The following is a 25,697-nucleotide window of genomic DNA, read 5'->3' as shown; positions in this document are numbered from 1 at the left end:
CTTTTGATAGCAAATGCTCTTTAAAAGCATTTTAATACATTTAAAAGCATTGAAAGTGATTTTAATGGCTCTGCAACATTTCTTATTAAGAATTTGTCATTAAAAAAAATCCTCTATTGGGCTTCTGGGTTGTTGCCAAATTTTCAGCATGAAACTGATACTATGGCAACCAGTCTTGCCCTTAAATTTTTCCCCGATTCTCCGAGTGTTTCTTTAGGAAGTCCCCCAAAGGTGGGAATTTATCCTATGCATTTCAAAAAAATATGAATAATTTCAGGATTGCTGATCCGTGTGAAATCTGGTTTGCTCTTGCCAACCTCAAGCATTTGGATTTCTTCTGGGGGAAGGTGAAACCAGTGGAATATCTGATTTATAAATTTACTCTGGAAAGGAAAGAAGTTTGAGTCCACGTGACTCTCAAACTCGGTTCTGTTTGTTTTAAGGCATCACCTAGAAGAGCTCTTTGCTCTAGAAACAGAGAAGGCCTATTTCTCCTTAGAGTATATCTTTACGCAAATGGGAAATCTGAAGTCCTTGGCTCCCGCCTCTCCTCTTGTTTCCAGCAATGGTGTGTCTTCAGATGTGAGCAGGGCCTGGATTAGTGGTGATAAGTTCACCCATCCATCTCTTCACCCCTCACTCGTTCATGTATTCCTCAAGTATTCATTAAGCACTTACCATGTACCAGGCACCAGGAATGCATCAGTGAGCCATGGTCTCTCCCTTCATGACTTGTCAGAGAGACAGACACAGAACAAGCAAACAGACCATTCAATAAGGTAACGACAAGTTGTGCTAAGTGCTTTGAAAGAAATGAAGGTTAGATGGGAGTGGTGGAAGGCCTCTCAGATGTGGTAATTTCTAAGTGGACTTAAAGTATGAGCAGAAACTACTCCATGCAGGAATGATTTGTGCGAGCCTGCGGTAGGGTAGATTGTGGTGTGTTTGAGCAACTCGCGGCCAGTGTGACTGGGAGGGATAGAGAGAGAGGAGACTGGAGGGCCGGCCTGGGGCCAGGTCAGGTAGAGCCTGTGGGCTGGGATGAAGACCATGGATTTTCTTCTGAGTTGGATGAGAAGCCGTTGGAGGGTTTTAACCAGGAAGTGACATGATTCGGTTTATGTTTTGAAAAGCCTATTCTGGCTGCTCTGTAAAGTCCAGACGGGGGGCGGTAGAGGGAAGCAGAGAGACTGTTCCCCGCTTTTAGTTATTATCAGCCCTGATATTGGTTCCCCTACAGTGAGCCCAGTATATATGGGTTAAAACTAAAGGCACACATTCCCAGGTCCCTGGTTCTTTAGTGACACTCATATGTAAATGTTTGTTTCTTTAACCTCTGACTCCCTGAGCTGTAGAGCCAAATAGAAGTTATAAATTGTTAAAGTCCAGATGACCTCACGCTGGGCTCCCACTAAAGTTGTGTCTAATCCCAGGACCTTGAAGTTCTTTTACAGAGAAGCTAATGTCCAGAGAATATCAAGAAACCGAAGCTTCCCCACTCCTTGGCTTCCTGATGCCAGAGTCTACCTTCACACAGCCAAGGACACTCATCTGAGAAATCCTTTGTCTCTGCTGGAAGCAGCCCCAGACACAGGCCAATGGGAAAATGCTGACCAAGAAGACCACGGCCCCCCTCCCCTACTTAAAACTAGGGAGAAGGGAGTTGGGATAATCCATGGGAGAGAGGATGGAGGCCTTGTCCAATGTGGTATTGCTGGTGGATCTGAGAGCGATTTAGAAAGTGGGACAACAGGATCAGACCAGGTATTGGACTAGGCATGGAGGAATCAGAGACCTTAGCTCCAGGATGGTGGTGCCTTGTTGGCGGGGGGAAGAGTGAGAGCCTCCCATCTTCCTTCTAGGCCACTTTCTTTCTTCCAGTGAACTTCCCCCCATTCTTTAGGTTATTATCCCAGCTGTCAAAACACCTCTGTCCTGTGTGCACTTCCCTCAGGGATCTGCTCCTTGACTCTCAATGGCTCATGCACTGGGGCCTCCCCCCTGGGTAACTCAATGTTGTAACTCCCAGGAGCATAGAGGTTCCTCAGAGATGCCCACTTTGGGGGTTATAAGGTGGAACCACAGGGGACAGAGCTCCAGCCTCCAGCCTCATTTTAACCAGAGCAGCTCTCTTGTCATCTGTTTTATGTATCAGGTTTCTTTGAAAGTTTTTGTTTGAAGAAATGGGTCATTAGCCTTGAAAAAGTTGAAAACCACTTCTTAAAAGGTGTGTTTCCTTAAGAAGACCTCAGGAGTGATGCCACTGAGGAAGACTTCAGTTCACCAGAGCGGTTAAGTAGGAGAGGCATTTGGGGCTGTTTGCTCCCCAGCTGGGCTTAGAGGCTAGGGGTGAGGGTAGGGGCAGGGAGAGGCCACGTGGGGTGGAGGGGGGGGGGTGGGCTTGGGAGCTGGCGTCCTGACTTCCAGCCTCAGAAGTGGTGTGGTCTGCCCTGCCTGGCAAATGGGGGAAATCAGGGAAGGATGCCCTATGAGGCGCCACCCCCGTTACCGCGAGGATCTCATGGGATATCGGACGTGAGTGCCTGCAGACTGTACAGAGAGATGCATGTGTTAAAGTCATGGGAGGGGAAGGAGGCTTCCGTGGCTGGTGGGAGAGGCTCTCTCATGCCTGGACAGGTCATTCCTGCCCAGCTTTCTGCAAGGTCCTGAGGAAGTCTCCATTCGATCATTTTGTGATTTACCATGTGCCAGGCAACGTGCTCACATAAAGGTGGGAAAATTCTGGGTGTGGGGTAAGGATTTAACTCTCCTCCGGGAGAGTCCCTCCCAGACTCCACCTTATCTCAGTGTGTCTTACACACACCAAGGGTCGGAGACCTTGCAAGGCCAGAGTGCGGGGCCATCCTGCCCTCTTGCCCAAAGACCTCTTTGGAGGCTGCCTGTTGGGAACTTTCTTCCCTCAAGGCTGGGCATGTGGTCCTTATTTGTGAAACAGGTCGGGGAGGCAAGTAAAGAACTCACAGCACAGTTAGCTCTGAGCTCCAACCTTCTACGGGACAGGGACCCTGCACCAGACCCATGAGGCTCCCTCCATGGTTTGGGCTGCATGGTGGAGAGCTGGCCTCCAGGAGGGCCAGCCCGACAACTTCTCCAGCTTCCAGAGCTGGATGGGGTTACCAGGCTGCCGACCTCACCTTCATTCCCGGGACAGACAATTCTGAGCCTCCATCCTGCCCGTGGTGGGGATTTTATCACCAGCCACAGTCTCCTCAAGTGCCTTTTCCTGGGACAAGACCTCACTTGCTGTGGGCTTTGGCAGGTGCCCAGGTGTGTGTGTGTGTGTGGGGGGGCATCTGCCTGCTTTGTCATCTCCCCATCCCTGGCAACCACGGAGCTGTATACATCTCTGACTGCCAAGCCCTCTGGGGCCCAGCCTTTCTCTGCTCACTGCCCCGCCCCACCTGGGCCTCATGGGACTGGGGTGTTGCTGGGCAGGGGGCTCCTGGCTCTCTGCCTCGATGGCATTGCTCTTGGGCACAGAAAAATCACGCTGCTGCTTGCCACACCTTTAGGGGTCAGGGGAGGTCTGAGGGTGGCTGTCTCACAATCATCCACCAGGACCTGGGTCCCCTCTTGGGGGTCTGGCTGCTCCCTTGGCCCCTTTCCTCTGCATTCAGGTCCTCCCAAATATCTCTGGGGTCCTGAGCTCCCCCTTTCTTAGGGACCCCAAAACTGCTCTTTCCTGCTTCCTTCCTCTTCCTGCCTCTTGACCAGGGAAACTTTCGTAGGTGTGCAGGGTCCCCACGTCCTCCCGGCTCCCCGTCCTCTCGGGGCCTGGGCTTTCATCCGTGCGAGGGGTCCCTGCGTCTTCCCCGCTCCTCGTCCTCACGGGGTCCAGGCTTTCGTCCGTGTGCAGGGTCCCCGCATCCTCCCTGCTCCCCGTCCTCTTGGGACCCGGGCTTTTGAAGCTCAAGCCCTTTCTGCACTTTCTGAGGCGTCTCCTTCCCTGGGACACTCAATACCGAATTCAGAATTCCTCTCTGAGGGGCCGAGGGAGAACAGGGACTCCCGGGGAGAAAACTCTCCCTTTAGACACTCCCAGACGGCCCCGCCACCCCCAGAACCCCCCAGCAGACTCAGAACCAGACTCCCTCTCCAGCAAGAATCATCTTTATCGCAGCTGAGATTTTCCACTGTGGCTGCAGCCATTCCTGGACCCCGAGGGTCTGGAGCGCTTGGGGCTGAGGGGAGGGGCTGGCCCGCGGTGAGAAGCAGCTATTCCTCCGGGACGGTCAGCAGCATGTAATCCTGTGGATAGAAGCGCGCCCCATCCATCCGCGCTCACCAAACCGGCTCTCCCTGAGCTGCCTGGCCACACCTGAGAGGGACCGTGTGTCCTGAGGACACACCTTCCCCGTGGCAAGAAGGAAGGGTGGGGGACCCACTGGACAAGGGAATAGAATGGAGGGGGAGGGGGGCCTCGGGAATGTTTGTGAGGGAAGGAACAGACCAGTCTTTAGGGCCCTCCCCCAAAGCCTGTGTATCAAGGGGCTGCTAATGTTTCTGCCGCATTGGGGTTCCTCCTGCTGGGGTTGCTCCCACCCACGATGCCCCAACCTCTGCCAGACCCAGCTACACCCCTGGAATCCATCTGCTCCTGCACCTGTTTTCCCCACCAAAATGGGACCTCCTGGAGGGTTAGGGACTGGGTCTAACTCATCTCTGTCTCAGCATCACCCAGCACAGGGCCAGGCACAGAGCAGCCAGTGACATATACTGACTGAATGAATGAGTGATAGTGAGTGAGTGATCAGGGCAGGCATGTAAGGATGTGCAGACTGTGCACTGCCCAACTCTAGGAGGTGTCATTCATGTAAACTACAGTATAGTGGTGCACCTGGAGTGGTGTAAGATGTAACCGGCACAGCAGTCAGGCACCTAGAAGTGAGTCAGCCAGTGAGCCGGCGAGCCCACCCACCCTCCCTCCCCTTGCCACTGTAGGTCTAGTTATGAGACACTGCTGGGGCTGGGCCCTGACTTTGCTCTTTTTGGCATTCAGAGCTATGGGGGCCCCTGCCCTCCTGGGCCCTCCTTGCCAGGGTCTGTGGCATCATTTCTGGAGCAGCCCCAGCCCCTGTACCACCCACAGTGGCTCTCCCAGCCCTGACCTGCTGGGGTCACCCTGGGCTGAATCTAGGGGAGGCCTGAGGGTGGGGGTGGGGGAGGAGCACAGGCCAGACCTTCTGCACAGAAACTCCCGGTTCTTGGAAGCAGATTTCTAGTGTCTCCTGAATGTCAGGACTGGGAACTGGGAACTGGGAGTCCTGGGTCCAGGGCTGGGCGTAGGCTGAGGGTCCTGAAGTTCACACTTTGTGTCCGGGGTGACGGGTCACATTCTGTCAAATGCTGGCGTGGGGCTGGTGGAACCAGCGGTCCTAACAGTCCCTTGTGTTGGTGAGGGGAACCCTCACTTCCAGCTCGGGGGGAGAGCTGTTTTTACGTCCATTTTACAGACAGAGACAACAGGCTGAGAGAGGGGCAGTGGCTTGCCCGAGGTCACCCAGCCAGGAGCTTCTGTGTGATGCTCTCTCCCCGCCTCGCCCCTGAAGTCCCTTCTGAGCTGCTGCTTAGGAGTGGGGCTCTTTTAAAGGCAGGGCACGAAGAAATGAAGGGCCTCTCTCAGCTCCGCCCCTTCCCACCGACTCCCCTCCCGTCAGCCTCTTCTCAGGTCCACTCACAGAGGGGAGGGACAGCGCTGGAGGAGGCAGGGCGGCCCCGGGGACAAATGCAGAGCTGGCAGACTCCCCCGGCAGCCCCTCTGTGGTTCCTCTGCGAGTCTTCTCTGCTCTCTGGTCTCTGCTGCATCTTTCCTCCCTGGCTTTACCCAGCCTAGGGCTGGTCCTGGTTCCCACCCTCTGGTGGTTCACAGACAGCAGGCACCAGAGGCAACAGCCCTGTTCTGGGGATTGGGACACCAGAGTTCTAGAGTGTGGGTGGAAGTCAGATGAACCCCAGTTGGAATCCTGGCTCGGCTGCCCTGGGCAAGTTTCTCTGCCTCTCTGAGCCTTAGTTCTCTCTTGTATAAAATGAGAGAAATAATAGTATCCACTTCATGGGGCTAATTGTGAAGATCACCTGTGTAAGGCACCCACGCTCTGGGCGAGCCTCGGCTGTGGCGCCCTGAGGGATTCATGGAGCCCCTCAGAGCCTCAGTTTTCTCATTGTAAAGGGGCATCACGTCCAGGATGGCTGTGAGATAGGGGTGGTAACGGGCTTGCCACGTGGAGGGCCTCCTCTGCCCGAGCCTCAGCCTCTGCCCTGCAGGGTGGGGACAAGGCACCTTGGGCCCCAAGGCCCTCCCAGCTCTGCCCTCCCACGTGTGTCTCAGGAAGCTCCTTTCTCAGCGCTTACCTCGGAGGGCTCCATTCGGGCCTGGTCGAAGGAGATGCCCTTGATGCTGGGCAGCGGGAGGCCTTGCTCTCTGAGCAGCTCTGCGAGAGGGGCAGGTCGGGGAGCTCAGTGTCCGGGTGGGCGGAGGCGTCTGTGGTGCAGGGCAGGGGCAGCGAGGGCCAGGCCAGCTGAGCCCCGGCTGCTTCACTGCCCACATCAGGGAAGGGACCGGGGGTGCCCCCTCCCACCTCCCCTTCCTGGGGGGGCGCTATCTCCATCCCGCATTGGGCAGCCCCACTCCAGACAGCCGGGTCTCTGAACAGCTGCTCTGCCCATTTACTAAGAACCTATCTGAAGGGAATTTCAGTAACCATGGACACATTCTCATGGAGATGCTCTTCCTGGCAGCATTTTAAGGAATGTTCGATTTGTTGAAGGCTTCTTAGGAATCTATTAATGAATTTTATTCTTCTTGTTGAATTGAGGGAAATGACTGAAAACGCTATGCGTTCCTCAAAATACTAAAATGGTGGCAGAAACAGAAAATGTCTCAGCAAAGGATTAGACAGAAGTCAGCATAAACTGAAAATTACCCTTAAAACACTAGAAATTTGGTTATATTCATTAGAAAATATCCATTAAATATATCAAAGAAAAAATATTCATGAACATACTCATTTATCAAATATATGAAAAATAGTCCTTCAAGTAAGTTTTTGGTAAATTGGTAAATGTACTAAACTTGGAAAATTGGTAATTTTGCAAATTAGGTTTCAAAGAGTTAACCGTTTGACCAGTTGATTTTTGGCAAACTGAGTTTCTGAGATTCGACCTTGAGGCCTGGCCTGGGCCCTCCTGCTCCCTCCTCCGCACTGGCCGGCCCTCTCCCCATGCCCGTCATCGCTCTGGGCTCAGGGGGAGGTCTGCCACCCCTGCTGGTCTGATGCGTTGTCCCACCCAGTGAGGTGGGGGTGGACAGAGAAGAGGGACAGGTGTCTCTGGTCCTGTCTGTCCTCTGATCTTCAGAGGCCTCCTCACCAGCCTGCCAGCTCCCAGCCTCGGCACCCCCTCGTCTCACTCCTCTCTCTGTGTTGAACCCAGATGACCCTGCGTGTGGCACAGGCTTTCGTCAGTCTCTCCCCTGCCAATTCTCTCACCCTCAGGCCGCTTCTTGCAGGCAGTCCTCCCGCATTTCCTCAGTGGCTTCGGCCCTGCTCTTTTTCTCCTTGTGGGGGAGCTTTGGACAGGACTCTAGTGTGAACAGCACCGCTGGTGCTGTGCATCCCACTGGCCTGTGTTCACAACCTGCAGGACCATATAGGCTTCCCGGGTCAGGCCTAGCCCCTGGGTCATCTCTTGACCCTCGCCATGGCTCTCTGTGGTCCAGGATCTAAGATGCACTTGTTGTGTGAGCTGCCCATGGGAGGCACTGGCATGGGTGGGGCCCTTTCTCCCTGGTTCTTTGCCCCCTGCCAGGTCACTTTGCATCCTTGCCCACCTGGCCTCTCAATCTGGCTGCCTTGCTGGACCTTCCATCACCACTGTCCCCCACTGCCAACTGGTCCCCCTTCTCGAACACAAATCTGCTCACTTCGTGCCCAGAACCTTCCCTGGTTTCCATGAGCCAAACCCTTCAGCCTGGCCAGCATTTGAATCCCAGCCTGCCCTTCTGGCCTCACTCTGCACTCCTAACGTGAGTCCTTGAGTTGGAGAACAGAGAAAAGCCCCTTTTGAGGAAGCAAGAAACCAGAGTTCTGGACTCAGCTCTGCCAGAGACTTGCTGTGTGACTCTGGGTAAGTCACTTAACTTCTCTGGGCCCATCGGAAAGACAAGGAGGCCGAGCCAGATGATTTCTCAGAGGTGAGTAAGGTCTGAGCTGTTTATCCTACATGTACTTCCTGAGTGTCTGCTGGGTGAAGGGAACATGAGGGAAAACAAAGAGAGAGGTACCCGTCCTCAGGTAGTTCACCTTCTGGTTGGGGAGACAGGTGCTGACCCAGTAATCACGTGGGTGGGTGGGCAGTTGTCACTCAGCCCACCTCAGCGGAGGTGTGAGGCCAGGAGGCGGTGAGTTCTGGGGGAGAGGAGCCTGTCCAGGCTCCTCACTCCCGTGGAGCTCACGTCGACGCCCCTCCAGCTTTCTGGGACCACCTCCCCAAACCCCTGCACCCCCTTGTTTCAGGTCTGCTTCTGAGGGAGCCCAACTAGGACGGTGGTGTCCGGAAAAGTTTGATTTGTTGCTGATGTCTAAAGATGGAGGTGGCGCCTCAAAACGTTCAGCGTCCTGCATCCCTCACAGAGGAAACATAGCTGCCCCGCTGGCGACATCGACTGAGCTGAGTGTGGCACCCACTGCAGGTGGGCGCGCTGGCCAGGCCCCCCCGGGCCGCTTCCTTTGGGCTGTGCCCTGCCCGGTCCTGCAAGCCTGGAGTTGCAGCGGTGGCTCCACCACTCCAGGGGCCCTTCCTGTCCTCACTTTCCACGCTGCTCCCTGCCTCCCCCCAGAAGCCCTGCGTGCCCACTGGCCCCGCCTCCGAGCTCCCATCACCACTAGCTGCCTGGGCGAAGGACAGGAGGGCCCCCGTGGCCCCTTCCCCACCCCCTCACACCTCAGACTTCAGCCTCCACCCTGCCTCCTCCTGCCTTGCCCGTGGGCCATCCCTAACCAACCCCGGGGGACAAGGCAGAAGCCAGCCGTCTGTGCAAAGCCCCGGACATGGACGATGCTGCTCCAAGCTGCACGGAAAGTGGCATGAGGAGAAACAGCTCACCGTTGTGATGGGGCAGAAACGTCCTCTTCAGAAGCTCCAAGACCAAGGCCTCCAGACGTTCTTCCTACAACAATGAAAGAGGAACAGGAAGGTTGCCCCAGCTGGGTTGGCAGATTCTGACCACGGGAATGGGGGGCTCCAGTGTATAGGTACCCACAGGAAGTCAGGAGTGTCCTGGGGACTCCACTTTTAAAGGGCAGTGGAGCTGGATGACCAGTTAGTGAGGGGCCTGGGGAAAGTTGAGGGGCCTGAGAAAGAGCCACCCTCACCCCGGGTCTCTGACTATCTTCATGTCTCTGCAGGGCAGCCCAGAGGGGAAATAGGTGGGCACGAGGAACCTGGGGCCAGAGCCTCACAGCACCAACTTTGGGTCAGTCCAGGGAGGAGCTTCCAATGCTGAGAGTTGCCTGCTAATGGGGCAGGAATCTTCTCATTGCCATAGCAAGCCTCCTGTCACTGAGGGTGTTCAAGAGGTCTTGATCGGGGCTGCTCCAACCCATTTGGACAGACTGGAAAAGGACTCCCTTTCCTCAAGACACTGTTTTCCCATCTGTTTGCAGACTGTCATAAGCACATTCGTATCTGTATTGTCTGTGATGTGGGTGGCTTGTACAGTGCACGACCTCTCCAACCATACACGATAGCCCTGGTCTGGATGACGGCCCTCTGATGAATGTCACAGAAAGGATCCCTGACCTGCGAAGATGATCTTTAGGACCTCTTGACCCTGACATTCTATGCAAGTAAGGCTGGAGCAAGGCCTGAGGTAACAGGGAGGATAATTTTGAAGCGTTTCCCAGTACATGTTCTCATCTGACCCTTTTGTTCTGTGGTTTTTCCATCTTGCAGCCTTCCCCCATTAGGGCTGAGGCATGAGGCTCACAGTCCTGTGGATGTGGAGGATTGTGGGATGTCCCAGGGTGGGGACAAAGGGCAGTTACTTTATGGGGCTCCCTCAGTCAAGCAGGCACAGTGAAAGCTCTTCCGGGGTAGGAGTGAGATCAGCCCCTGGGGAAGAGACCTCGTGCTGGTCTGGTGACTTGTTCACAGGGAGCAGGGAGGGCCAGACCAGTCACACCGCAGCAGAGTCCCCGCACCGCCACACGCGGCGCAGGGGCCACAGGTGGCTCAGGACACCATGCTGGGAAGCTGAGGGGGGAGGAAACCCAGAGTGGGGATGCAGGGCCCTGCAGGGGGTGCACACTGGGCGCTCTCCCGGAAGAGGCCGACGAGGCCCTTTCCAGCCTGCAGAGGGGGAGGCGCCTTCCAAAGCCTGGCATCTTCCTGGACGTCTCTCACTGCTCTGCATGTCTAGGAGATCCTGCCAGCTCCACTTCCAGAACACATCCAATCCTCACGGCCACTCCCCCCGGGGCCACTCCCCCCTTGGCCGCCTGCCACCACCTGTCAAGCCTCATGACCCTCTGCATCACTCTGCCAGCTGCCCAGTGGCTCCCTGCCCCCAACACCGTGCCTCTGGTCCTCTGCTCCTCTGCTCGGAACCCGTCATCACTTCTGTCTCACTCGGAAAAGCCAGCCCCCTCTAGGAGGCTCTGCCTCGGCCCCTCTGCCCCAGCCCCCGGTCCTGAACCTCCTGCGCTCCCCTGCCTTGGGGCCCTGGGTCCCCTCTTCCCCACACCCCACAGCTCCCTCCCGCCCCCTCCAGTCTTTGCTCAATTGCCCTGTTTCTCTGAGGCCTTCCTCCACCTTCCTTTATTAATATTTCCCCCTCCCTCCCTCCCCATCCCCCAGCCCCTCCTCTGCTTTTTCCGTAGCCTTATCCCCTGCCTGCTTACTGTGTGATTAACCTTTCTGTGCTTATGTTTATTATCTGGCCTCACCAAGCTAGACCGTGGGTTCCCTAATGGCAGAGACCTTTGTTTTGTTCACTGACACATCCCAGTACCTAAGACGAGGCTAAGTGAACAAAAGAATGACATGCATGTGTTTAAGTGCTGGGGGCTCGTGGGGGGGCACGGGGCTCCAGGGCAGGATGAGATCCGTGATAGAAAGCGAGGGAGTCTTTCAACCCCTACAGCAATGACCCAGGGCCTGCTGGGGGTCCTTCAGGACCGGGGGGCGAGGCTAACGAAACAGACTCACCTGACCTGCAAGGCCAGCGGGGTGGGGACCCAGGGCGACCGTGCTGCTGCCAGAGAAAAGAGGTCACCCTTTCAGGTCGTGGACGCTGCTTGCGGGGTGCAGTGCTCAGGGGCTGCCAGTCACGACACCCTTCCCTCCCTCCTTCCCTCCCTCCTTCCCTCTCCCCCCTCCTTCCTGTAACCACTCCGTGCAGCTGACAGCAGGCATGGAAACCTGCGCCCCTGAACCACACTCTCTCCCCCCATCTCTTTCTCTGTGAGCCGCCTTGTTTTGCTGAACATCCAAAACCAAAAGAAATCACCTGTTTGGAGTGAACTGGAGTTCTAATTCCTGATTTTTTGAGGAAAACATGGCCTTTGAAAGGAGTTTCTATGAGGAATTGAAATTAGGTCAGAAGAGGAGAGGAATTGGCGTTCCAGCAGAGGGACTCCCTTCGCCCCAGCCCCCTGAGTCCTTGTCCAGCGCGGCACCCCCACTGGTCCTCTCCCCGCCCCAGCTGCTGGTCCACGGGTGCTCAGACCATGAAAGTGTGCTGTTGCCACAGGAGAGGGCACGGTGGGTGCTGGAGCTCCTGGGGGCAGGGGAGGCCGGGGCTGGGCACGAGGGGAGGGGGCGCAGCTTGGGGGTGGAAAGGCCTTCTGCATCGAGTCACTTGGCTGTGGAATCACTGTTGTGGAAGCCAGAGGACCCCTTGGTTTTGAGGGATTTGTCTATGGGCCTCCATGTTTCACGCTGTCACCTTATAGACCAGAAACAGGACCTTCACCTGCAGCCAGAGATGACCGCCTTCTTGGCTGCAGACTCATGCCAACGAAGACCCCAGGATCCTGTTGTGCACACTCGATGCTCTTGGACTCACCTAGTCTAGGACGACCCTCCCGCCTCCTCAACTGAGGCCCCTTCAAGGGGGCCAATTTCAAGGTTCGTGGAATGGGAAATAGGAATCCCAAGGGGCTCCGGACAGAGAAGTTGAGACTTTGGGGGCCTGTATGTCCCCAGAATTCCTCCCAGGTCCAGCCAGGTCACCTCTCTCGGGGAAGAGAGAACACACACCCCTGCAGCCCCTCGTGAGCTTCGTTTCTCTGACTTTTCTCCTGGGTTTGTGGACAAGGGCTTTCGATGCAGCCCAGTGCAGGGGGACGGCTGAAAGCCTTAACAGCCCCCCTGCAGGGCCACTGAGAGAGGGTCTCAGACGCAAAGCCCCCTAGTCGCTGAGGCCACCCTTGGGGAGGGCTGGGGCTGCACCTGGGGGAGCGGGTGTCTGAGTAGACGGTTTGAAGCCTGGCGCGCCTCTTTGGGTGTGGACTGATGGAGTGTTAGCGCGGCGTGGTGGGAGGGTTGCTGCTGCCCTGTGCAGCCCGCCCTCAGTCCGCCTGCCCTGGATGGGCCTCAAGTGGACCCAGGACCCCTGGGAACAAAGGACTGCGAGCTTTACTCACCCAGGAAACGGAGACAGAGGAGGTGTTGCTGGGCCCCCGCAGCACCAATGAGCCCGGCTGGAGGGCCATGGCCGTGTGGCCATCCAGGCAGACAGTGGGAGGGTCAGGGGTGCTGACGGTCAGTCCCACGCTCCCTCTGGACTGGCCAGAAGTCTGCATAGGGTTAAAGCAGAAAAGGTGCAGGCAGGGACAATAGAGGTGTTCCTTAGCCCTCAGCTTGGAGGATTGGGAACAAGACCACCTTAGGAGTCAGGCTGTCTGAGTTTCATTCTAGCTCTGCAGCAACTTGCTGTGTGACCTTGGGAAAGTCACTCACCTTCCCTTGGCTGCACTGAGGTGAGATGACATCCTCCTTCTGGGCATGCATACCAGGTAAGAGCATAGATTTTGGAGCCACAGTTCCAGCTCTGCCACTTGCAAGCTGTGTGGCCTGAGACAAGTTTCCCAATCTCTCTGTGTCTCAATTTTCATCTTGTAAAATAGGGATGATAATCATACCTACCCCATAAGGTTGTTATGGAGACTAAATGAGTTAATTTGTGTAAAGTGCTTAGAACAGAACGCGGCACCTAGTGACGCTGTACGCCTGTTAGCTGTTGTGGTTATGGTTATTATTGTTGTTCGTCCATCAGGGGCCATATTCTAAGAGCCTTTGCAGAAAGGCCATTGAGCATGGATTTCAGAGTCCGGGACCGTGTTCAGATCCTGGTTCTGCCGCATACTGAGCAGTGTGAGTGTGGGCCAGTGGAGTCAGCCTGCGGAGCCTTGGCTTGCTCCTGTGTGAGAAGCGGGGAGCGCCCAGGATTGGATCGACCCAGGGGAGGGGCCTGGCACAGCCACTGCTCGCTGTTATCCACCGTGTGCACATCCGTCTGCCTCGGCAGGCTCGGGGTCTCGTTCAGCCGTGGACAATAACGACAGCCAGCGCTGTGGTCGCCCGGGCGGGGCCGTGGGCTGAGCGCCTTACTCGAATCGCCTCCTTCAACCTCACATCATGCGAAGCACCAGCAGGGATCTTTGGATCCAGCAGGAAACCCTGGCCGACTGAGCATGCGCTGTGGCCCACCCCACCCTGCCCCGCTCCCAGAGTCCCTCCCGAGATCCTGGCCAGGGTGCTGGGGGAGCAGCTGCAACACACCCACCTCGGGCCCGGGCTCCAGCTCTCTCGGTGACAGCAGCTGAATGAGGGCGGCCGCCTGGACAAAGGGCAAAGTGCGTGTTGGCCTTTAGAATCCTGCAGGTCCGTCCTGAGCAGGTCCAGGGGGGCGTCAATGGGTTCAACGAGATGTAATTGTCCCCAGCTGGAGACACCACCTGCACACCTGCCAGTCTCAGTGTGGGAGGACCATTCGCCAGACTTCCCATCATGACCTCTCTGGAAAGTTCTTTTTCTTTGTTTCACTGATTTTCCCCCAACATTTTATTGTGAAAGCTTCCACACTTACAGCAAAGTTGAAAGACTTTTATAGAGAACATTTGTATACTTATCACCTAGATTCTTCTGTTAACCTTTTCCCATCCTTGCTTTATCACATTTCTATCCACCTATCTGTGCTCCATTGATATTTGAAAACCGAAAATCATTATAGAAAGCAAAGCAAAAATATATAAAGCAAAAGTAAATGTAAAAGTCCACCCCAACAGCTCTTCCCCTTTTCCCCTAAATCCTATTCTCAGGGTAACCACAGTTGCCATTTTGGAGCATACTCTGACAGGCTTTTTCTACACACGTATAAACATGGATAGATGGGAACATTCTAAACACACGGTCCCGCACCTTGTTTGCTCCTCTCAACGTCAGCAGGCAGAGAACAACCCCATTCTTTTTAACAGCTGCATAGTATTGTGCATTGTATGAACATAAGCTGACTTATTTTTCCTTATCGATGACACCTAGATTTTTATTTTTCACTCTATAACAAGTGAGGCTGCAAAGACCCCTTGCACGTACATCCTTGCCCACTGCTGTAAGAATCTCCACAGACGTAGAATTGCAGGGTTTACTTCCAGCTGTCTCAGAGCTGCCAACCTGTGTGGGATGGAGGGAAGGGCAGGGGGAGGCAGGAGACCTGGCTCCAGTCCTGATCCCGCCTGCTGGGGGACCTTGGGAAAGTCACTTTCCCTGTCTGGGCCTTGGTTTCCTCATGTAAAAAATGGAACAACTACATTAGATCTCTTCCAGGTATGGATCTTAGGGTTTCACACTTCACCATTTACTGAGCACCACTGTGTGCCCTTCACAGAGTATACCATCCTTAGTCCCTGCCCTTGAAATGGGGGGATGGGGAACACGCAAAGTTAAATAAATAAACACACACAGTATACATACAGGTGTGTGTATGTGTATATATAACTTTACTCACACACATACGCACAGTGTGCTCAGTGTTCAGAAGGAAAAGAACAGAGAGAGAGGGAAGGCGGGGGTTGGGGGAGAGCTTTCTTTAGACATTTAGATGCGGTGGTCAAGGAGGGGCTCTCTCAGGAGGCAACATTTGCACTGAGACCAACAGAGGAGGGACAGCGTTTCAGGCAGAGAGACCTGCATGTGCAAAGGCCCTGTGGTGGGGACCAGCCCCGCCTGTGAGGCTGGCGTGTAGTGGGTGAGGACGTGCGGCTGGAGAGGCGGCCAGGGCCAGATCACACAGGGCCCTGGGAGCTGCAGAGGAGACTGGACTTTGTTCCGAGTGCGGTGAGGAGCTGCTGGGGGCTTCTGAGCAGTGATGGGTCTGGGTCCCTCCCTCATCTGATCCCCTCGTCCACCCTGGGACTTCCTCTTCTTGCAGACCTCAGTGTGTGCCTCCTTGTCACCAGTCAGGCCACCTCCTCAGAGATGTCTTGACTGACTGCAGCGTCCAGGGTAGCCCTCTCATCTCTGCCAGCCACTTACTGATCCATTGCTCTGCTTATTATAAGATGAATTACCTTATTTATCTGACTGTTTTCTTGTTCAGTTTCTATTCCCCCACTAGACTCTGAGCTCTGCAAGGGCAGGGACCCTGTGTGCACAGGGCCTGGCACACAGTGGGCCTTCAGTAAATACTTGCAGCATAAATGAATGCCAGAATGAATGAAGGAAGACAGGAATAACTGAGGAGACTGGGTGTTCAGGGAAGTCCTCCCAGAGAAGGGAACTTCTACACTGGGTTCTGAAGGCTGACTAGGAGTGCTCCAGGGGAGGGGAAGTGACTTACCTAGGCCCACTCAGAAAGCATGTCTGCCAGCTAGGCCTTGGTTTCTTCATGTGGAAAATAGAACAATAATGTTATGTGTCCCCTCCCGGCATCGCTCCCCTTCCTTGAGCACTCACTGTGGAGTCCTGGAGGTCCACGAGGAGCTCCTTGCTGGTGTAGAGGCAGGACAGGATGTCATTGTACGCTTCCAGCCAAAAGGCCAGGTCCGCCATGCTGCCCTGGGCTAATTTTGGGAGGGGCTGGGGGGCCAGGTGGTCAGGCCTTGGAGCTCTCTGGCCTGGGCCGCAGCGGGTCACGAGCTTCAGAGGAATGAAGGAGAAAGGAGAAAGGCAGTGTGGCCAGCCTCCCTGGCCAGCAGCTGCTTACGGCTGGTACCCCGAGGGTCCACTGTGTGCTAGCACAGTGCTGCCCGATTACGTGCACAGTCTCCTGTCGACCTCACAGCAGCACCAGGAGATGGGAACTGTCGCTGAGGCAACTGAAGCCTGAGGGGTGAAGCGACTTACTCAGGACCCTGCCCGTGGCAGAGGTGGAGCTGCTGTGGAATCCAGAGCCCCGTCTTCTTGCTTCTCCCTCCTTTGACCCCATTCCCCTCTCTGCGCCCTTGTTAATTGCGCCTCCTTCCTACCCGCTCAGAGGCTTCCTGTCCACCATTCCATGGGGACGGGAGTCGGGCAGCCAGCCTCGTCCCTTCTCTGGGCCTCGGTTTCCCCATCTGAGGGGTCCCTGCCCTTTTGTTGGAGCCCCATCTTTGCTCACGGGACACACAGCCCTGTGGCCTCTCCTGCTCTCCAGGGCGGAGGCAGGACTCCTCGGCTCAGCAGGAGCTCCCGAGGGCGGGGCCTGCCGGGTCTCCCCTTTCTTCTCCCTCCTTCTCTCTCCCCTAACACCTCCTCTGCCTGCTCCTCCTCCTCCCCTTTTGGCCTCCTATCCCGAGGAGCTCCCCTCTCAGTCCCCTCTCAGTCTCCTCTTTGCCCGTCCTCCCCCAGACCAGTGGATGTCCCGGGAGGGTCTGTCCCGGCAGGGGGCCGGCTCACCTGGACCTGCATCAGGATGGCCTCCTCCGTGAGCTCTGTGGTGGTGACATGGTACTGGAAGTCTTCTGGGCCCGAGATGGTCGGGGCTACAGTGAGGAAATGAAACTGGGGCTCAGCCTTTCTGGGGGGCGGATGGGGAGGCAGCAAAAGCGGGAGAAAGTCGTTCTCCCTCTCTGCTTAGCTTTAAGCTCCTCGTGGGCTGGGCCTGTGCTTCTTGTAATGATGAACATTTATTGATAATAACTTTTTGCCGGGTTCTATGTATTATCACCGCAGCCCACGTGCAGGCCGACGGCGAATCCCATTCTACAGACTGGGAAACCCAGGCCGAGGGGGGCGGAAATGACTCACCAAGGTCAGAGGGCATATGCCCTTTTCTCCCCCACTAGAAGGCAGGCTCCCTGTGGGCAGGCCCTGTCGGTGTTGTTTCCCGTTGGTCTCCCAGAGCCTAGGAGAGTTCCTGGCTCACAGTCGGGGGACAGCAGCTAAGCTCCCTCCTCAGCCAGGAGCTACGTACCCAGAGTTATGCGCAACACGTCCTCCAGCAGCGAGTTGAGCAGGGTCGTGGCCAGGGGGCACACCTGGAGGGAAGGCATGGGGGTCCTCGTTGGGGTCGGGGTGAGGTCGAGGGGCTCTCCCTCAGGATCACACCCCTCTCCCAGGGGGCGGGGGAGCATGAGCTACTCACCATCTTCTGCAGGAAGAAAGGCAGCGTCTTGTCCAGGACGCCAGTTATCACCTTTAGAGCTTCGTTCACCAGGAAGGGGTTCATCCTAGGGCAGGGGAGCCGTGGAGTCTGAGATGCCACCGAAGGGGAGACTGAGGCCAGAGGAGGGGGTCTCGGGCAGGGCTGAGGAAGGCCCAGACAGGCCTGTGTAACTTGGAAGCTCAGAGGGCCTGCTTCCTTCTCACCTGGTGTCTCTCTCTTCTCTCTCCTCACTTTCCTTTTCTGTTTTTCCCTCCTCCTTGCTTTCTCTCTCCCTGACTTTCTCCTACAATTCTTTATTCCTTCTTGATTCTCCATCTCTGCCTCTCTCCCTTTATTTCTCTCTCTGATAAAGATCTCTGGGATTTTCAAGGAAGGAGAGATCACACCTGGCAGTGGAAGTCATGGCAGGCTTCCTGGAGGAGGTAGCTTTTGTGCTGGGTAAATATAAGCATCATAGATAGTGGCCACCTTGTGCAGCAGGTTCTGTGCTAAGTGGGTCACATGGGTTGGCTCATGTCTTCCCCACAACCACCCCATGTTGGCTGGGTTCTGTGAACAATCCCATTTTACTGGTAAGGAAACGGAGGCTCCTAGACGTCAAATAGCTTGGCCAGGGCCCCAGTGTTGGGAAGCAGTCAAACTGAGATTTGACCTGGGTGGACGCATCATGCTCTTGGCCATGACATTCAGCATGGAGGAAGGAGATGCTGGTGCGTGGTGTGTGCAGCTGTGGCCTGAGCCTGTCCCTGATGCCCTTGGTGACTGTAGACAGCGAGGCTGGGAGAGGCAGCCCCAGCCCTGCATCTCAGCGAGGGGCTGAGCAGCCGCTGTGGGGCAGGAAGGCTGGGCACCTTCCTCTGCCCGGTGGGTGCGCAGGAGTGGGCAGGTACTCACTGCTCCAGGACCTCGATGCTCAGGTTCCCTGGTGGGGTGTGGCAGTCGTCGAGGGCCACGCGGGTCTTGTTCCCTGTCTGTTCCAGCCGTACCCCGATGCGAATGTTCTTGATGATGCTGAACCGCAGGATCCTGCAGGGGCAGCGTGTCTAGGCCGCTCCAAGCCACAGCCCAAGGTCGAGGCCAGAAGCCACAGGCTGGTGGCCTGCGGTGGCACAGAGGGCTCAAGTGAGAAACTAGGGGAGTTCATTAAAAGTAGAGTTCACACTGTGGAAAACCTGAAAAATCTGACAGCACCGGGCCAGTGTCCTCGCAGGTGGCCGTCACCTGGCGCTGACGGTGACCTCGAGATGGGCCACAGGCTCCTCAGTTTGCCACCGTCCTCAACAGGCCAGGAGTCAAGTTGTGTTTTTACTGCACACCATTACAAGGGCGATGGTGTGTTTACCATCCAGCAGAGAAATAGTTCTCTGGGCCCACGTCTCTATCCCAGAGACATTTTCCTGCACTCACTTCTCTGTTAAAAAGGGAAGCTAAACGAAGAAAGCCATACTTTACAAGAAAAACAGGAGTGGACACATTCCTAAAGGGCATTTAAGAATATTTCTGTTTCAGGGGCCGGCTCTGTGGCCGAGTGGTTAAGTTCACGCGCTCTGCTGTGGCGGCCCAGGGTTTCAGCGGTTCGGATCCTGGGCGCGGACATGGCAGCACTCGTCAGGCCACGCTGAGGCGGTGTCCCACATGCCACAACTAGAAGGACCCACAACTAAAAATATACAACTATGTACCGAGGGGCTCTGGGGAGAAAAAGGAAAAATAAAATCTTCAAAAAAAAAAAAAAGAATATTCCCGTTTCACATGCAAACACCACCTGAATCGCTCCCTCTGTTGGCTGTCGAGTTTGCAACCCCGGGTCGGTGTCCTCGTGCTTTGTCTAGTGTCCCGTCTGAACTCTCAGACAGGCAGTGAGCTCCTCTCACAGCAGCCGCGTGTACTTGGGGACTCGATCACACCCATTTTATAGATGAGGAAACTGAGGCCCAGGGAAGAGAGGCCCTTGCTCAAGTCGCCTGGATGGTCAGTGGGATTGGAGTCCAGGTGCGCTGCACTCCAAGGTGAGCCTGGACCAGACCCTCCAGAGATATTCCTGTTAACACGTCTGCCTTTTACTCAGATGGGGCACACGTCCCCAACAGGGAGGTCAGGGGGGTTTATCTCAGCCTCTGCCACTGACTCACTGTGTGATCCTGGGCAGGTCCCTCTCTCACTCTGTGCCGCAGTTTTCCTTCCCTGTCAGTAAAATTGGCTTTGAAACATGCCCAAGTAGAAAGGACTTTTGCGACCCGTATGGTGACCTGGGCAGGAGGCTTTGCCAGCCCTGCATGGCTGTTCTTGAGTTACGGCAATGAAGGCTGGGCTGCCTGGCACTGAGGGGGTGGGGAGGAGGTGCCCAGTGTACCCACCTCTGGAGGGACAGGTACAGTTTAGTCTGCAGTGTGACCTGGAACAGGCTGTCGCTTAGGATTTGCAGGGTGACCTCAGGTCCTTTGGCATCTTCTATGATCAACCTGTGAGAGGTACAGGAGGTGCTGGTGTGGCCTGATGAGGCCGCTATGACTCTGTGGAGTGTGTGTGTCTGGGTTAATGAGAATGGAGGTGACCCCAGGATGGGTGGGGGGCAGCGTTGGAACAACGCCTTCCCTGACTCCTGGCCCAGCTGCAGAACGCTGGGCTCCAGTTCCAGCCCCCAAGCCTTGAAGATCTGTGTGGGTCTCCTCCCTTCTCTAGGCCTCCGGGTCACCTTCTACAGAATGGGGAGAAAACACGGGAGGAGCTGTCTAAGGCCATTTAACCAGTCTGAATTCAAGTACAAGTGCTTTGCAAAAGAGAAGCAAGCAGGCGAGAGCCAGAGAAGGCAAGAAGGTTGGTGATCCCATAGTCATCTGCTCAGGGCCGCCTGCCCTGCTGAGCATCCGGAAGGAGGACGTGAGCCTTCTGCTCCCTCTGGGGGCCTCAGGTCCAGTGTCTCCCTGAGCTGGGAGGAGCCCAGAGTTTTCTGTACTTTTGAACGTTAGCTACGAGCTGGTGACTCATCTGGTACCCACCGGAAGGGGCAGCAGACCACCCAGAGCTAGGGGAGAGGCATCGAGAAGATGCTTTCTCACAGTGCTTAGAAGGAAACAAGCCTGCCGACACCTCCACCTTGGACTTCCAGCCTCCGGAACTGCGACACAAGGCGTTTCTGTGGTTTGGGCCGTCAGTTTGTGGCACTTTGTTATGGCAGTTCTAGCAAACCAATGCAGTCAGAAAACCTAGATTTTGATGGAAACCTTCTTAACTTTAAAATGTCGTCAGTTCGTTTAAAACACTGTGCCAGTTTGCAGTGCCAGGTGCAGGCTGAATGTGGTGGCTGGAGGGCTGCCACGCCGAGGGCCTTTTTAGACTCTGCTTTGTTCCTTGGAAGATTCCAAGTGGCTTAGAGAGGCTGAGGACAATGCAAATGCCCTTGCTGAGCACTTTCTGGGCTGTAGAGAACCTCCAGGGACACCCAGGGCTCCCACCCACAGGGGTTCACCTGCCAGGGAACCCCATGGCTCAGGGACACAGCCGGGCCTGGGGGAGGAAAGGCCGGAGGCGGCACCCGCAGCTCACCCGCCCGCCTGGAACAGCTCCTCCAGCAGTGGGAGGCTCTTTCCGGAGAGCAGGTCCCCGACCAGCGACAGGTCAAGCCTGCTGCTCTTCCTGGAGAGGCCTTCTCGCACGAAGGGCAGGTGGTCCAGGATGGGGACGCCTTCGCCTGCGGCCTCCGTCACAGGAATCCTGGTCACGTGGTCCAGGATGCGCTGTTCCGAGAACAGGTCTGAAATATCTGAGGACACAAGCCCCTCCTCAGTGAGGGGCTCGCCCTTCATTCAGTCACTCAATACACACCCAATAGCATTTGAGTGGCTCTGAGTCAGCAATCTACATGGTCATTTAGCAGCAAGTACTTATTACGTGCTTACTCTCTTCCTGGCCCAGGGAACAGGAGCAGTGTGGCTCCGCCCCCATGGAGGGCACTTCTAGAAAGGGAGATGGGCAACAACCGAACACTCAGATAAGCAAAAGCAAACAAGGCAATATTCAAAGTGATAAGGGCTACAAAGAAAGTAAAATGGGGTTGAGTTGGAGCATGACTGGGGGGGGGGGTCTACTTTAGATAGGGTGGTCAGAGAGAGCCTTTCTGAGGAGGAGGCATTTGAGCAGAGACCCGAACAAAGTGAAGGAATCCACTATTACAAGGTCTGGGAGGAGAGGCAGTGGGAACAGCATGTGCAAAATCCCTGAGGTGGTAATGAACCTGGTGAGTTTAGGAAACTGAAAGATCAGTGAGGTTGGGCTGTGGTGAATGGGGTGGGAGGTGGATGGACAACAAGAAACTTGTGGTCAAGAGGGAGAGAGACAAACAGACAGACAGAGGGATAGACAGGAGAAGAACAATACACTTGGATAACGCCATAGATGAGGCTTCACCAAAGGGCTATGGGAGCCTGGAGGAAGGAGACTCCTTCTGGCTGGGGAAGTTGGGAGGGATTCCCACCACAGGGACTGTTAGAGCTTTACCTGAAAGGGTGAGTCAGAATTCACCATGCTGGGAAGGAGGGAGGGAGGGAGAATTGTAGGCGGAAAGGAAGGAGGCTGGGAAGTCCATGGGCGAAGTCAGGGCAGGTGGTGGTGGAAGAGGCTGGAGGTGCAGGGTCTGGAATGCCAGGATGAGGCACTTATGGTAGTGGGGAGCCACAGCAAGTGTTAGAGCAGGGGAAGGGGAGTCAGCACTAGCAAATTCTGCCGCTGGTGAGGGGGAGGCCAGAAGAGGAGCAGTCTTGGGGAGGTGGTGCCGTCTCCCACCCCTGCCCCTCCCTGAGTTCCTGCCTCTCGCATTCCACTCCTTAAATTTTACCTGTCTCCAGCTGATCCTTGCTGACCCGCAGGAAGAGCAGGTGCCGGGCCTGCCCTTGAGCCTGGGGCAGCAGCCCCCAGCATAGCAGTGACCCCCAGAACAGCAGCATCCTCCCTGCCAGGACCTGCAAACACAGAGCTGGGAATCTTGGTGGCCACCTCCGTGTCCCCAGGGGGGACCCACTGCCCAGCATCTCCAGTTCTGCCTCTCCTAGAACCGTCTCCCCAGCCCTCCTTCCCTCTCTTCTCCCCCTGGCTCCAGGTCGCTCATCCTTAAACACAGCCTCCACTTCCCACCACCTCACATGAGTGCTTTCAATTCCCTCTGCCTGGAGTGCCCTCCCCCTTATGTGGGCTGGCTTCAAATCCGGGATCTGCCACTTCCTGACTGCGCGATCCTGAGCAAGTTCCTTGACCTCTCTGTGCCTCAATTTTCTCAGCTTAAAATGGGAGTAAACATAGGTTGTTGTGAGGAATACATTCAACAATAGGCACAAAGCACTTAGCAAGCAGTGTGCCCAACAGCTGCTACTGTGGCTAGTAATGCTGTGAGCTGTTAAAAGATGGAGCACTCCTTTTTAACCGTGGGGGTTTCTGGATCTTGAGGAAGACAGGAGACAGGGGTCCTTGGGGAGGTGCCATAGTATTTCAACCAGTACATTTGTACTGACTCCTACTAGCTGAACTTCAGCCCTGCCCAGCTGGCCAAAAGGGCATAGTTGGGACCCCAGAGCCTGCAAGCAGGGGGCTCTCCGGGTGGGCAAGGGTGTGCCACCAGGACACGTGGCCTCCGGAACTGCAAGGCGGGGACCAGCCGGGATGCAGACCTCTCCAGGCAGACACCAGCATAAGCAGGGCCATCAAGGAGCCACCACGGCACCCCGTCCCCTCAATGCCACATCCATGAAGAAGCCCCCAAGGGCAAATGCTGCCCCTGAGCGAGAAGACCCCTGAGGTGGCTGAGCCCACCCTGGAGGGCCTGAGCCGATCCTGGCATTGCCTCGAATCGGCGACATCTGGTGTTTTGCCGCTTGGTGGCGCAGGAGCTCAGAACAGCGATTCACTAGGTCATAGAAAAAGGAAAGTTTTTGTTTGTTTGCCGATATGAATTTTGGACTGGGAAATCTGGACTCAGGGCCTTAGCGGTTCATATCTTGCTTCCAGGCTATTCTTAAATTCACCCGCTGTTCGTCTCACCAGCGTGTCGTCAGCCCTGGACCAGGGTCTGTTGTCAATCCTTCACCAAAGTCAGGCCTCTCCTCCCTTCCTGCCCTGGGCCCTCACTCTGCCCTCCAGCCCGCTCCATCTCTTGCCTTGAATCATCCACACCAGCCCCACTGCTACTTGAGTCCTCGCTGTGTGAGTCTCAGGCACCACGCTGAGAGCTGTACAAGCTTCGTCACGTCATCGAGTCCTCACAACAACGGTCTGGGATCATTGACAGCAGGCCCGTTTTACGGATGACAAAACTGAAGCTCAGAGAGGAGAAATGAATTGCCCACGGTCACACAGGTAGTAGGTGGCAGAGCCTTGATTGGAACCCAGGTGAGCCTGGTGCTAAGAATCTAGGCACCACTTCACCACGTTATCATGGGTGCTCAAGAGACATTTGGGAGGTGCCCATGTCAGCCTCCTGCTCTCACCTCTCCAAGAATAGGGCTGTCCTGATCGCTCTCTGGCCTCTGTCTCCAGCTTCCCAGAAAGACATGACTTTTATAACCTGAGCTTGAAGCCTGTGTGGGTGGACATGTGGGCAGGAAGCCCAGCCCCGTGGCTGGGGCTTGTGCTCAGGGGAGCTCTTCAGGAGAGGGGAGGTCCTCTTGGCCCTGGGTGGCAAGGAGCTTCTGGCCAAAACTGATCGGGCCCATCACTAAGGCCTGAGGGCTAGGCTCTGGGACCGGGCCAACAGAACCCACAGAGGAAGTGGGTGAGGGCCCTGCGGTTTTGGGGTGGGCCCTTTCCCTTGGGAACAGCAAAGCTGCAGGGCCTGGGGCAGGGCTCCAGCTCTCGGGAGGGGCCTGAGAAGGCTCCTAATACAGGATGTGGCAGTCACAGAACCCAAGGGATAAAGGTGTGTATGGGGGCAGGGGGGAGGTGAGCAGTTGAGGGGGAGAGGCACGGCTGGGAGGGGCCTAGTGACCAGGGACCAGGAAGGTGGTGGAGTCTTGGAGTTCCCCCCCGGGGCTCCTGCCTTAGGGGTGCATGGGTGGCAGTTGTGTTTCAAGGCCCAAATGCAAGGAGGCCAGCACAGAAGACAACCCCTTTCCTTTATGGGACATGGAGACCCAAGGGGGAGTGATGAAGGAGCAGAGTAGAGGGAGGCAGTGTAGGGTAGTGGTTAGGGGCTGCTTGGTAGTCGTGTTGAGTTGTCAGAGCCTCGGTTTCTTCATTTGCGCAGTGGGGGTCCAGGGGCTGTGGGGAAGGATGGGTGAGTGAACTCTCAGCCCGGCACCTGCACAGAGCAGATGCTTGTCTTGGTTTGGGTCCCCAGAAGCAGACCCTGAGACCAGGATTTGAGATCAGGGAGCTGATTTGGGCACTGAACCTGGGAGATGCTGGTAAGGGAGGGAAAGTGAGGCGGTGAAGGAGGAACCCATAAAGGTGTGTCATCAAGCAAGTGGTCCCGCGGGCATCTTGGGCTCAGGCCCGCTGGGGCGCTGTGGGAGCCAGTGTGGTGCTGTTCCCTGCCCCCGAGGGGGGAGGAGGCGGGGTTGTTTATTCAGCAACCTCCAGGAAGCCCCAGGACTTGGAAGCCATGACCGTAGCTGTTTTGGAGAAGAGCCCAGCTTGGCTGGTGTCGGAGCCACTTGCCTCTGACAGCATTGTGTGGGCTGGGACAGAGATCCCTTCACTGGGGCAGGTGGGACCCAAGACCAGAGCCCCTGCCCCATCCTCCAGGCTCCTCGGAAGACCCCCAGCCCCCAGCAGACCCTATATGACACTAGGGAGCCAGAAGAGACCTCCCCAGACAAGATGGAGCTCGACGTTCTCATCTCCCTTGTGAGTGGGGGTCAAACCCAGGTTTAATATGATTTAGAAAAGAAAAGGACTGCGATGTGTGGGACGCAGCCCACAGAGTGCGGCTGGGAGTCGAGGATACGTGGCCTGCACTGAGCAACTGCCCAGCAAGTGTTCGCAGGCCCTGGTGTAGGTGCCTCGCACAGGCTCCTGTCCTGGACCCTCCGCGTCCCTCTTGGCCCAGCCCGTGTCCTGTAGATTGGAGAAGCTCATCCCACTGCCTTCCCAGGCCGCCAGCCGT

At 56.0% G+C, this 25,697-nt stretch overlaps 1 protein-coding gene and 1 long non-coding RNA gene across 14 annotated transcripts; one reads left to right on the top strand and one right to left on the bottom strand.

The window, feature by feature from the left end:
* Positions 1-4,115: 4,115 nt before the first annotated feature.
* On the bottom strand, positions 4,116-24,225 carry LOC103544528 (BPI fold-containing family B member 1-like). Of its 13 annotated transcripts, none has more exons than XM_070589135.1 (17): positions 24,082-24,202; positions 23,752-23,907; positions 22,440-22,563; positions 21,152-21,368; positions 19,963-20,067; positions 18,500-18,631; positions 17,585-17,669; positions 17,414-17,477; positions 16,897-16,982; positions 15,976-16,158; positions 13,808-13,861; positions 12,666-12,818; positions 11,528-11,595; positions 11,227-11,272; positions 9,124-9,187; positions 6,373-6,502; positions 4,116-4,269 (listed from the first exon to the last, which is right to left on the bottom strand). In XM_070589135.1, the coding sequence occupies exons 3-17, from the start codon at positions 22,546-22,548 to the stop codon at positions 4,254-4,256; spliced, it is 1,512 nt and encodes a 503-aa protein (XP_070445236.1). In that variant the 5' UTR covers positions 22,549-22,563; positions 23,752-23,907; positions 24,082-24,202; the 3' UTR covers positions 4,116-4,253. The 13 variants fall into 13 exon arrangements, with proteins under 13 accessions (XP_070445236.1, XP_070445241.1, XP_070445244.1 ...); XM_070589140.1 differs by having other exon boundaries at positions 6,373-6,452; positions 24,082-24,200; XM_070589143.1 differs by having other exon boundaries at positions 6,373-6,452; positions 11,227-11,269; positions 24,082-24,200.
* LOC139078214 (uncharacterized) lies at positions 11,616-13,414 on the top strand. Its single transcript, XR_011531071.1, has 3 exons — positions 11,616-11,781; positions 11,973-12,147; positions 13,298-13,414. It is a non-coding gene; the product is annotated as an uncharacterized lncRNA (long non-coding RNA).
* Positions 24,226-25,697: the final 1,472 nt, after the last annotated feature.

The sequence above is a fragment of the Equus przewalskii genome, chromosome 21 (assembly GCF_037783145.1).
Source record: "Equus przewalskii isolate Varuska chromosome 21, EquPr2, whole genome shotgun sequence".
Lineage (NCBI taxonomy): Eukaryota > Metazoa > Chordata > Mammalia > Perissodactyla > Equidae > Equus > Equus przewalskii.
The sequence above is the reverse complement of the archived record's forward strand: the minus strand, read 5'-3'. Positions and strand labels throughout refer to the sequence as shown.